Here is a 12,592-nt window from a genome sequence, read left to right as displayed (position 1 = left end):
TTCCAAAAAGAGGGACACTCAGAGGCCCAATGAAACCATTTTGCTCTATTAGATTTCCGATGCGATAAGATTAGAACAAATGAAAATGTTTCATTGGGGAGATTAAGTGGGGTTGCATAAATCGAGTTGGAAATTTGAATTGGGACAGCACAGTTCATCAGGCCCTTCATTTCATGCCATTTCTGACTCCCTAGTGCTGTCAAGTTTGCAGACCACTGTGTTAGTTAATTTAAAAAGAGCCAGTCTGGTACTGAAGCCTGACTGGGAGCAGCATTCAGGCATCTAGGCCTTCCTGACATTACAGAAGAAGTACCCTGTGCTCTGCAGCATGCTGCTCCTTCTCTGACTTCGCGAATATTGTTTCCAGGTCATCGATTTCTTTCTTCAACTCAGAACATTCATCTTCGAGTTTCCGCCCCCTGGCAGTCAGCTCAGAATTTATCTCCTCTTCTTCCTCCACCCACACAGACAGCGCCTTGACTTTGGCCTCCAGCTGGATCTTGGATTTAATCAGCGATTCGCACTGCTCTTCAACATTTGCCAGGGTCTCTTGCTCCTGCCATGATGAGGAGAAAATTGTTGCCAACAGCTGGAAGTAATTTATCAGCTAGGCGAAAATGCTGCTTAACACTAGCAAAGAGATAATTGTCTGCCCTTTGCCCAGCACTTTCACCTACCTTCTTTCCTAAGCAGTTGAAATAATATCCCCAGTTCCCTGATCCTATTGTTGATCAGTAGAGGAGGTACTTGTGTTTGGAGGAGCTTTCAATCTTTCAGGCCATTCAGTGGATTAGATTACCTCTTCTAAGGCACTTAATAGAATCCTGGGGGCCTGAAAGAGCTAACAAGAGGTCTCCAAAAATCAGGGTTGCACTGCTTAAATCATAGCTTCTGGAAGCATCCACGTGGGCATAGTTTGAAATTTATACCTGCTCAGAATATGGTCTTTTAAGAAAGCAGTGTTCCCTCAGACAACAGAATACATTATAATCACCATGATGTATTTGGTTAATATATAGCTCTCTTCTAATAAAGAGAGCTGAACTGTAGATTTTTTATTCATAGGCTGAATTTGGAATTCATAAGTTTACTTGCAAGTCACTAACTAAATTTCACTATTATTTCCATCTAAAATCTTTTCCTCAGTGATTCTGCCAGCAGCGAATTCCACAAGTTATACACCAAGAGCATAAAATACTCTTTCCTTTTCTCCTTTCAAATGTACTATCTCCAACTCTCACTGAGTGCTCCTGTGTTATGGGTCAAGTAGAAAATGAAGGGGTCAATTTATTTTTTTGCTACAGAAGCATCTTTTATAACTTTGAACCCCTCTCACTTGTCTCCACTAGAAGCTACCGTGTTTCCCCAAAAATAAGACCTAGCCGGACCATCAGCTCTAATGTGTCTTTTGGAGCAAAAATTAATATAAGACTGGGTATTATATTATATTATATTGTATTATATTATAAAGACCCGGTCTTTTAGTAAAATAAGACTGGGTCTTATATTAATTTTTACTCCAAAAGACACATTAGAGCTAATGGTCTGGCTAGGTCTTATTTTTTGGGAAACATGGAAAATGAGACCTCTCATTTGTAAGCAAGTTCTTAATTACTATAGGTCTTGTCACAACACAACTTCACACACAGCTCCATCTTCCATCTCTAGACCTTATTCATCATCTGAAATATTCTAGTTTGGGCAATTTATTAACTATGTATCTATTTGCCTTGTTTAAGTTGTTTTAGCTACTTAGATTAAGAGCAGAAAAGGGCAAAAATTCAGGCTATTTGTTCATGGCTAACTCCTGGCAAAGAGAAGCCCAACAAATGGGGCTCAGAAAGGCACAGATAAGGGAGGTATAGTATAGTAAATCTCCAACATCACTGAGGACCAAAAGAGAAGGGGTAAATTAAAAACAAACAAAAATGTCAAAGCAGGAAGGGTCCACACAAATCAGAGAACCTTCCAATATTTGGGAAATAATGGGCACACCTGATCTTCATTTGCCGCAGGGTGATGAGCAGAACAGTTGTCTGCTCTATTCCATTCAGCACATGTACAGGACTTGTCCCCATCACTGAATGGATAGTCGAATTGACAATACTTGATCCCTTCCTTAAATGTGATGGCAGGACTTAGGGACCAATTGAGCAATGGTGTGGCAGTTGAAGAGTAGAAACATCCTGTCCCCAATGGTCGTTGTTCTCTCATGCACTCACCGTGTTAATTGGAATGGATTCTGAGTTCTGTTGGCATTTTAAGTGAATGATTTTAAAAGGATCCAGTTTCCTTGATCCCTACTGTGTTGTGCCCCTTAAAAATAAACGATAAAATATTTCATAGCTCTGTCAGTATTTTAAATCAGTGTTACATTTTGAACTCATCTCACCCTTCCTGGGTTTGCTCTGGGATTGGCTTCTGCATGTTTCTCATGCTCGGCGCATGAATCTTTGATCATGTATCCTAGGCTTTGACCCACCACCCTCTGCACAAGTTGGGTCCATTTCTGTCTCCCATGTCAGCCCAGGTAGCACTGGCCACTCTCTCTGTCAATAGGAAGAATGACGGAAACTAGGAGGCCAGGTCTCATCCAAAGCTATCTCTCCCCTAAGCCACATAACATATGACATTACAAACTGTGATTCTTACAGTATGGATCTTAAAGTAGGTTTGGAGGGGGGCCCAGGAGTTTGTATTTCTAACAAGCATCCCAGAAAGCTGACGTAGTCTAAACATTCTACATATTCTAAAGTTCTAGAATCACTGCTATGTTAAATATGTGTCAGAAATGTGTGTCTGGGTGTAAATTCTTATGTAAAATATGGCCTCCTGGAACACTGATGGACAGCACAACCCCAAAATAAAATAATTTGGGCCAGTCTGAAATTACTAAATTTTCTGTTTTCAATACATTCAGAAAGCAGGAAAAACTGTTTTATTTATATAATTATATTTGAGCCCAGTATTTTTTAACTTAGCAGTGTTCTAAGTTGTTGGAGAACAAAATAATGATGGATACAGTCCCATCCATGCTTTTAGGATGTTTGGGAATAACAGTACCCCTGGTGACTAGAGAGAAGGAATGTGGAAAGGAGTGAGAAATGGCACATTGGCATCAGATTGGAGATGGAGGTTCGAACACAAAAGCCAAGGGTTTGGAGCTTATAATGCACGCACTGCAGGATCTGAAGCTTGCTAGCAGGGAAGCAACATGATGTTTGTCTAAGACAATGGTTCTCGAAACGGGCTGGATGTCAGAATCAGCCATACAGGTTATTTGGACCCACATAGAGTCTGCTTAATCAACCAACACATCTGAGCAAAGGGTCTAGGAATCTTTCTTTTTATTTTAATGCTTCCCAAATAATTTTGATGCAAATCCAAAGTTGAGAACTACTGTTTTGAGAACTAAACTGATTACGAATATTGATTTGGACAAGGGAAGGAGCAAGCAGGGAAACCAAAATCAGGTAAACCAACCAGGAGCATACTACAATAAACTTGAAGATCTCAGTAAAGCTTTTCTCAGGACTTATTAAAATCCTGTGCTCTGATTTGCTAATGCGTCATGGGCTAGGTACAGAATTTAAATTAAAATCCAGAGCTTCCTGGCACCCATGACAGATTATGGTGCTTTAATATAGTTAAAGCCATCTAAGAGTTTGTCTCTTTTTCAAAGACATCCTGTCAATGAAATCACTTCTCTGTGAAACAGGGTGTCCCTTTAACTGTTTCCATTGTCTATGCTTGATGAAATTCTGTAGTATTTGAAAAGCACAAGCTCTATTATTTTCAAGTCAACCCGGCCTGCAAAACAGGGAATCTAATTAAAAACTTGATTTGAAGAACAAATGGTGGGGCCACTCACAGCCTGCAGCTGAAGAAGCAGGTCATTCTTTTCCCAAATAAGGGAGACTTGCTTTGCTTTCAGGTGCTCCTTCTCAGATTCGGATTTCTCCAAGGCTTTTTGCAGTGGCACACATTCTTCCTTCAGCCCAACTACCTCCTTTCCCATCCTGGCAGATTTAACAAGAGGCTTGATCTTGAAGAAGAGCCTCATCCAGGGCCAGTCCTTCACAGCCATGAAAGCGCTTATATTCCACTGGATCAAAAGAAGTATGTCGCTACATCAAGAGAGAAAAACAGAAAAGCAAGTTAACCCAGACAATAAGGGAGTTATTTTCCAAATTAAGATTCTTAATAAGCACATCATTTTAGGAGTCTTTATGAATTCTCATTAGTCTTCAAAGCACTTCTACATCTGGGCTCTCATTTGAGTCTGACAAAAGCCCGATGTGGGACTTCTGAGGCTGGCAACATTGTAGATAAGATATCCTGAAAACGCTCTCATCACAAATAGCCTTTAAATGAGAGCTGAGCCTGAAAAGGAGTGAGAAATAACGAGTGAGCTAAAATTCTGAGCAATAAGTGAATGCATGTACAGCTTGGCCATCTTCATGGAAAAATAGAGGATAGTCTTGGTGTTGTAGGAGTTTGCAGTTTTAAATCCACATGGATAAAGAGACAGGATGAGATCGTCAAAGAATTTCACCCTTAATGAAAATAAAAATTAAAAAATTCACCCACTGGCACAGAGAAATGTCAAAGAGAAGTACATCTGATTTGTTCTGAGCTTAGGGTGAAGAAAAACATCCTACCGTAGGAATTTTTTTTTTTTTTTAAACATGAACCAGCACCACTGTAATGCTTGAAGTTTATATTACCTGATTACTACAGAAACACACAAGAAATTAGCATGATCTTTTTTTATACCGGTAATAAATACCCTTAGGGCCCTTGGGGAGGGAAAACATAAAACTGCACTGAAGGAAACACCCTAATATCAAGCACCAGAGATTCTCTTAGATAAATCCCCTCTGATGATGAGCTTATAATTCAAAATTATAAAACATATTTTAAAAATCAACCATCAGTGAGGGTGAGCACCTACAATAAAAATGCAATTAAATTCCCAAGAATTTCAGATAATTGAACAATCTTGTGGAAACCATAAAATAATTGTTAAAAATTATTAAAGGCATAAAGGAAAAAATTGAAAAGCAAGAAAAAATGATTGATGATGATAAAAGGGCAGATAGATTTGAAAGAGGACCAAATAAAGTGTCTAAACTGAAAAGTATGGTCACTGAAATCAGACACTCAGTAGAAGAATTAAGCAGCTGATTAGATACACCAAAAAAAATTGTGAATTGAGAAAAGAATAAACCCAAAGAAAGTGGAAGAAAGGTAAGAATAACAATGAGATCAGAAATTAGCAAACTAGAAAAAAAAAAAAGAAAGAAAATGAAAAAAGTCGTTATTAAATATACTAAACATCTGATGTGAATGATGAATAAAAAGAAGAGAAGGCACAAATAAACAATACTAGGAATGATAATACTCTAGGATTATAATAATCTAGAATTGTGCTCTAGAAAAATATCATAGGTATATTAGAGGTTAAAAACCATAATCTAGCAAATTGGAAAGTTTAAAAAAAATGTAAAGTTCCTTTTTTTAAAAAAAATGAAAACTTATCTAAAATCATTCAAGAAGAAATAAATCTCAATACACCTAGAAATATTAAATAAATTGAATTAAAATTATAAAACATCACAAAAGAAACACCAGGTCTTGATTGTTTTATAGGAAAATTTTACCAAACATTCAAAGAATAATCACAATGAATTGTTTCATGTTTTGAAAAGATGAAACATTCCTCAACTCTTTTATTAAGTTAAGGTAATGTTGATCCAAAGTCAGATAACACAGCAAGAGAAAAGAAAATTACAAGTCAAACTTACTCATAAACACTGATGTAAACATCCTCATGATAATATTATCAGTGTATGAAAAAGATAATATTTCATAAACAAAGTAGGCATTTTGTTAAAAATCCATTAATATAATTCAATATATTTATAGGTTAATGGAGAAAACCACATGATTATTTCAGTTGATGCAGAAAAAGAATTCAACCATTTCCTGGTAAAAATAAGATGGAAGCAATGTCCTCCACACAATATATTGTATCTAGAAACAAACAAAGAACAAACTATAGAAAACATCATTTTAGGGAAATGATAGCTTCCCCCAAAGTCAGAAATATGACAAAGTTTGGCAAAAGATTTTGAAGTATGAAATACCACAAGTTGGTGGGAAACAGAGCAATGGGAAGAGTAAATTGGAAAGCATTTTGACAATATTTCATAATGTTGAAGGTGTGTATAGCCTAAAACTGCTATCCACAAAGTATCAGCATGGACCAGCATTTTGAGTAACAGTATCCTTAGGAAACTTACATATGTTCAGGGGGAGACATTTATAAAACTGTCACTGCAGAACTGTTTGTAATAGAAAAGAACTGCAAATTTACTTGAAATGGAAACTGGAGAAATTGTTATATACGCATGCAATGGAATAAAACACAACAGTTAAAATCAATAACCTAGCACTAGATTTATTAGCATTAATAAAATTCAAAGCTAATACTGAATGCAAAGAACAAATTTCAGGATAATACATAGAGAATATTATTTATGTGAAAACTAGAAACATGAAAAAGCAAGTCACCTTTTAAGGATATCTGCATAGTTATATATCTCCATATCTTTACAGAACATGGATCAAAGGAGAAATATGCAAGGGGCTTCACCTTTGTTAATTTATTTTTTTAAGTTGTGAGCAATTACAGAAAAATTGTTCAGAATTAATATACTTTGATGATAGCTCTGTGAGTGCATATGACAATATTTTCTGTATTTTTGTGTTTGAAATATTTGATAATAATTTTTAGAAGTCATCATATGATTTAGAAAGAATGCATAGTTTAGAGATAAAGAATGTGAAGTATGGAGAAATTAAGGGTCTTACCCAAGTTATATAGCTTACCCAAGCTAGAAGCCATGTCCCCTGATCCCCAAATTCCCATAAACTCCCACCACACTGAGCTCTAGATGAGGGTCATAGAAGACTCAGAGATGTTGTTCTAATATCTCTGACATCATCACATAATGATCTTTTACTTCTTCAGATTAACAGAAGGAATTAACAGATTGTTTATTAAACAAATTATACTAAGTGCTCTGGACCTCTCTCCTGAAGGTAAAGTATGCTACAGAAAAAGTACATATCACAACTGCAGAGTCTCTTGCTCACAGCCCCTTTGTTTGGAGATTTTACTAGCTTGCTTTGAATGAGTCTGTTAAAGAACAGACAAAACCTACACCTAAGTGTCCAAATGTGATGATAAATGTCCCTAGAGAACCTGCCAGAAATGAAGTGAGAGAATTATGGTTACATGTCACCAAGAACCACAGTTTCTGACCCAGGGGAAGGTGTGAACTGGTCAGAACACCTCCGCACTTGGCAGCAAACTTTCCCACAGAGAGGTTGCTAGGGGATACATGCAGACCCTTCCAGGTCTGCTTCTCTTAGGTGTTGTGAGTCACGTCACCCTCAGAAATCCAGATTTCTTTGACTGTAAGGAATTCTTCCAAAGGGAAAGCTTAGAAACAATGCAAGAAATATATGAATTATGCTTATACTTGGTTGAGTAAGGCAATAAAAACCCATTGTGCTCTGGTTGGTGTTCCATGATTTCAACTTTTTTAAGTTATGTCTGAGCCTAAGCAGAGGGGGCAGCTCTTTACCTTGATAAGGCAATGAGGTAAGGTCACACTGACTGAGGCACACTGGTACCCTAGCGATGGGGATGCAGGAAAGGGGTACCATACCTCTCTGCCAGAATCCTCTGGAATTTGATTCGCATCAGTTTGCCCAGTCCTCTGGCTTGGAACAATGTGAAGACTTTAGATAGTCTTTCATCTTTTATTGCTTCCAGTTGGCCCAGAAAGCCAGCTTTTAAAAACATCTAAAAGAAATAAGTCAGATGTTAGTTCCAGTCACAATGGGTATTCAGTAAATGTGTGTTGAATGACCCTATGAGTAATTGATTTGTTTATCAGTTCTATTTCTTAAATTTTTTTGAATATTATGTGTAAGATGTACATTTTAGAAAGTTTGGTTCATAAGTTTTAAGATTACAAAATATTTTATTTAATTCTTTGGTTTTATTGGTTCCTTAAGAACTTAGATTGTCTGCTCCCTTATCTATTGATAATGTCTAGGTTGTCTTGGGAATTTGGTTTAAGTTTTAAGAGGCCCAGGCAAGGTTTCACAAACTTTTTCTGTAAATAACCAGATAGTAAATACTTTTAGGCCTTATGGGCCACATAGTCTTCGTAGACTCTTCTTCTTTTTCTTAAACAATGCTTTAAACATGGAAAACCATTTTCAGCAAGTGGGTCATATAAAAAAAAAATAGGCCATAGAGATGGCCCTTAGTACATAGTTTGCTGACCTCTGCTCTAAAGAAAGACATTTTTGGCTAGGCATTAAAGGATTTCATAATCATTAGGAATGGCCAAGATTGAGGTGAGTGAAGTACCTAAGGCACAAATTTTAGGAAGGCCATCACTTTTGGGGCTGTTCAAGTCAGCACTTGCATAACCCTGAGTGCTTTCTTAAATTTTGTTACTTAGGAGACTCATTCACCTTGTGCTAACCCCGGTCTATATGACTAATATACACAACAATAACTAAACAAGGAAGCAAGGCACCAGTAGTGAAAATCAGCAGAACAACAAACAGTGGAAACAGAGTGTGTGGAAGAAAAATAACATGTTGTAATCACATCCTACAGAGTTCTTTTCCTATAAGCTCTTCATCCAAGGCCTTCCAATTCTCCAAGTCATTTAGTCCTTAAAGTGTTATTAGGAACAACCTGATAAAACCAAATCTATTAGTCAGAAGTTTCCCAAAATATGTGGTTCCTACCAAGATCATCAAAGAAGAAGCAGAATCCCATTTGAGGAAGTTAACTTTGGATTAATTTTTGGGTAGTGGGGTTGACCTTAAAGTTTTTAATTACTCAGATAAGTTTTCTAGAATTAATTCCCTAAAATAGTACTTGTGACTGAATCAGATCACATACAGACAAGTTCACTCCAGCAAATTGATTCACCTTTTTCTAGCTCTGGTATACATAAACATTTTTTAACACACTAACGTTGATTCAGTATTTTATATCTAGGCAGAAACTCGTGTAGATGAATATTTATAAAAATGTAAATGTAGTCAAGACTGAGGTTTAAGAAGCACTGAATTTTCTCTCTCAAATAGCATGGAAGTTTCTACCTTCAGTTGAGCTCTTTTGTATTATTTGTGGTCACAAGGGCTGTAACATGCCTTATAATTGAACTTTTCATAGGTATTTTAAGATACACATTTTTTCTTCCCACTCTTCTCTAAATGCGTTCTTTGTAGTGTTCTGGTTACCTTGGTGATTCCCAAGCAGTACTGGGTATGGTCTATTTCCAAGGAGCCAAGTAATTCTTCAGCTGCTTTTCTGCTGCTCGTAAACTTGCTCCTTGGACAGGCCTTCCGGTTCAGAATGCAGTACCTAATTTAAAACAGGTAACGAATAAATTCTTGGGTCGGGGTCATATGATTCAAATAAAGAGTAATCTGGTCAAATAAGGTAAAAGGAGATACAGACTTCTATCTCCAACCAATATGTTCAATTTTCACAAAACTTTTGGCAATAATAATGAGGATATGTGCAATAATTTCTTAGTTTGGTGAAACAGTTTATACTTTTCATAGTATTTTAGCAACAACCTCATTTGACTCTCTGATCGTTTAGGGAGGGAGGGAGAGAATGGGAGCAGCAAGAGAAGGAGAGGAAGGCTTAAGTGTCTATTGTACAGGTAAGAAAATAAAAAGCAGAGACCATAAATTTCAAGATTCCTTCACCCAACGGTAAGCCGGTGGGAAACTAGAAACAATGCCTCTTAATTCTGGGACAGGTACTCTATTTACACTACCATAGTTTGCTCACATTTGCTTGATGACCTATAATTTATCCTTTTAGAATTCAGGAAGTAGAAAGCAAAGATGCCTCTCCTTTTTCCTGCCACAAACTCTGCTGGCTTCCTTCCTTTCACATATTTGCTAGTTAAACAAAAGCGTACTTGGATGGCAGCTACAATTAAGTATACACATACACCATTTCAGAGATTCAATCCAGCCTCCATATCTTTCTTCTGTATATATTTCTTCTACATGTGGATCTATTATCCATTAGTAGAGATTTAAAGATATTACGGCTATATAGATGTTGAATTTAAGAGGAAATAATAATGGAACTCTGTCATCATATATCTCACCACCACCAAATCACATCAGTTTGTATTCTGGAGGACATCAACCAAACAATACATGCTTAAACACCCAGAAAGAGAGGAAAATAGAATGGAGTATCTCAGGCTTCTTGGATCCTGGGATGTGTGTTTACCTTTGTTTAACATCAGCATACAGCAGTTGGTTTGGAAAACCTTTACAGCATATTCTAATCCCTTCCAAGACACCATTACAGTGCAGTTCTACAGTGCAGTTGTTGTAGAACCAAGTAAGGGTCCATTACACCTGAAGAAAAAAGGTCGCTTTGAATCTGTGTCAGAAAAAATTATTACATTAAGTTTTTTTTGTTTGTTTGTTTTTGTCCTAATTGCTGCATCTTTTGATTCAAAGAGTTAGAATTTGTGTTTTCTACATGATAGGCACTAAATAGTCCACTCATTGCCAGCCTGGCGGCACTCACAGTACCCGTCATCTTACATGGGAGTCTTCAAATAGAATTTACTTGAAATTCCTTTAACAGGGAACAAACCTTTAGTTTGCTGTTAGTCAAGATTTTATAAGCAAATACTCCCAGAAGAAGAAAAAAAATACATTTTTGCTAGAATGCAAATGGCTGGTATCATATTTATTCACCAGCCAAACACCAGCTAGAGAGAAATAAGAATTCAAAAGGAAACTGCCACCTCTAAGTAGGGGAAAGGGATTATAAAAAGGAGGAATTAAAAGAAAGAATAAGATGGCACAACAACAAAATTCCATTTACTCTATTGCCTTAGGAAGGACTGGACAACATTCCAGCCTATATTCAGCACCTAAGTTTTATTCTATAGTATAAGCATCCTCTTATCACCTCCTCTTTCATCGAAAGAAGCACTACTATAGCAGTAATCTCTAATAGAAGCCTTTAAAAAAACATCGAAGGAGCCACTGAATCTGGCTCTCAGCAAGTCTTCTGGAAGAATTCAAGCAGCATTCTCCCTAACACAAAACCTTACTTTAGTGTTATAAGAAAAATGGAAATAAGATGACTCTGCGTGTGCCCAGAGTCACAGCAATAAACTCTAAGCCATACACGATATTCCTGTACTCCAATCCCTTTCATAAACAGAAACATGATACATAAGAAGTGACAAAAGTGAGGCCCTATGACACTTTAAAAATCGAGCACACTCATTCCCTTTAAGTACATGTGAAGACCTGTTTTGACTAGATCATGAAGCTTTTCTTATAATTTTGTCTTGTGACTTAAGGAAACAAAAAACAAAGTCCTGCTGAAATCAGAGCTGACTCCATGGGCGGCAACTCTAATAGGTACCAGAATTACTCCAAAATAGAGGCAGCTAATTAGATTCCTTGCTAGATGGAAGCAATGTCCCTAGATGCATTCAGAAACCCAGCTGATACGAAACAATGAGGCAAAAATATACAGCATGAATGAGCATGAAATGTTTGCTTTGCAAAACCTCAAACTGCAGCATCATTGTTTAGCATCACACTTTCCTAAAATAGGTCACAGACTGTCAAGATCGGGGCCTTAATTATAGGAGGTTAATAAAAATGCAAGATACTACAGAACCTTGGAAATCAGAATCAGCAACATCTGGCTATATATTTCAAGGGTGATTAGTGCTCTGAAGACATAAGTGCTTGTCAAATACACAACTTTGAAGCTGACAGCCTCCAACCAAGCTCAATAGAAACTTGTAATTCCAGCCAGAAGGCTAGAAATTTCTAAACCCATGATATAGGCAAAGCAAGCCAAAAGCAAGCCAAGGTAATGTCAGTAAAAACTTTGTTTTGACAATTAAAGGCATAAATACAAATAATAATTCACCACCACCTTCCTATCTCATCATTCCTCTACTCATCAAAAACAATGTACTCATCAAAAAGTATCCACTCACCAATAAGCCACAACATGTGAACAACCTAAGTGTCCATCAACAGATGAATGGGTAAAGAAGTTGTGTTATATATATATATATATATTCAGTGGAATATTACTCAGCCATAAAAAGGAGGAAATCCTGCCATATATAACAAAATGGATGGGCATTGTGCTAAGTAAAATAAGTCAGAGAAAGACAAATACCGTATGACATCACTTATATGTGGAATCTTAAAAAGAGAAAAAATACACCACCAAACTCATAGAAAAAGAGACAAGATTTGTAGTTACCACTGGTGGGGATTGGGATGCTGAAAAACTGGAAGAAGGTGGCACAAAAGTACAAACTTTCAGCTATAAAATAGATAAATACTAGGGGTACATATACAACATAATGACTATAGCTAACACTCTTGTATGGTATATATGAAAATTATTAAGAGGGTAAATTCTAAGAGTTCTCATCCTAAGAAAATAACTTTTTTTTCCTTAATTTTC

The 12,592-nt window shown here is 36.7% G+C and overlaps 1 protein-coding gene across 1 annotated transcript in view; it reads right to left on the bottom strand.

Moving 5' to 3' along the window:
• Positions 1-10,485, bottom strand: part of MYH15 (myosin heavy chain 15) — a 79,057-nt gene extending 68,572 nt beyond the window's left edge. The window contains exons 1-5 of the mRNA XM_088793754.1: positions 10,361-10,485; positions 9,343-9,466; positions 7,740-7,876; positions 3,872-4,127; positions 314-556 (exon numbers count right to left, since the gene is read on the bottom strand). Of these exons, the coding sequence (XP_088649880.1) occupies positions 314-556; positions 3,872-4,127; positions 7,740-7,876 (636 nt within the window). The 5' untranslated portion in view covers positions 9,343-9,466; positions 10,361-10,485. The remainder of the gene's footprint in view (positions 1-313; positions 557-3,871; positions 4,128-7,739; positions 7,877-9,342; positions 9,467-10,360) is intronic.
• Positions 10,486-12,592: the final 2,107 nt, after the last annotated feature.

This window comes from Rhinolophus sinicus, chromosome 17, assembly GCF_057876585.1.
Source record: "Rhinolophus sinicus isolate RSI-liver-muscle chromosome 17, RSI-T2T, whole genome shotgun sequence".
In the NCBI taxonomy this organism is placed as follows: Eukaryota; Metazoa; Chordata; class Mammalia; order Chiroptera; family Rhinolophidae; genus Rhinolophus; species Rhinolophus sinicus.
Note: the sequence above shows the minus strand (reverse complement) of the source record. Positions and strands in the feature narration are given on the sequence as shown.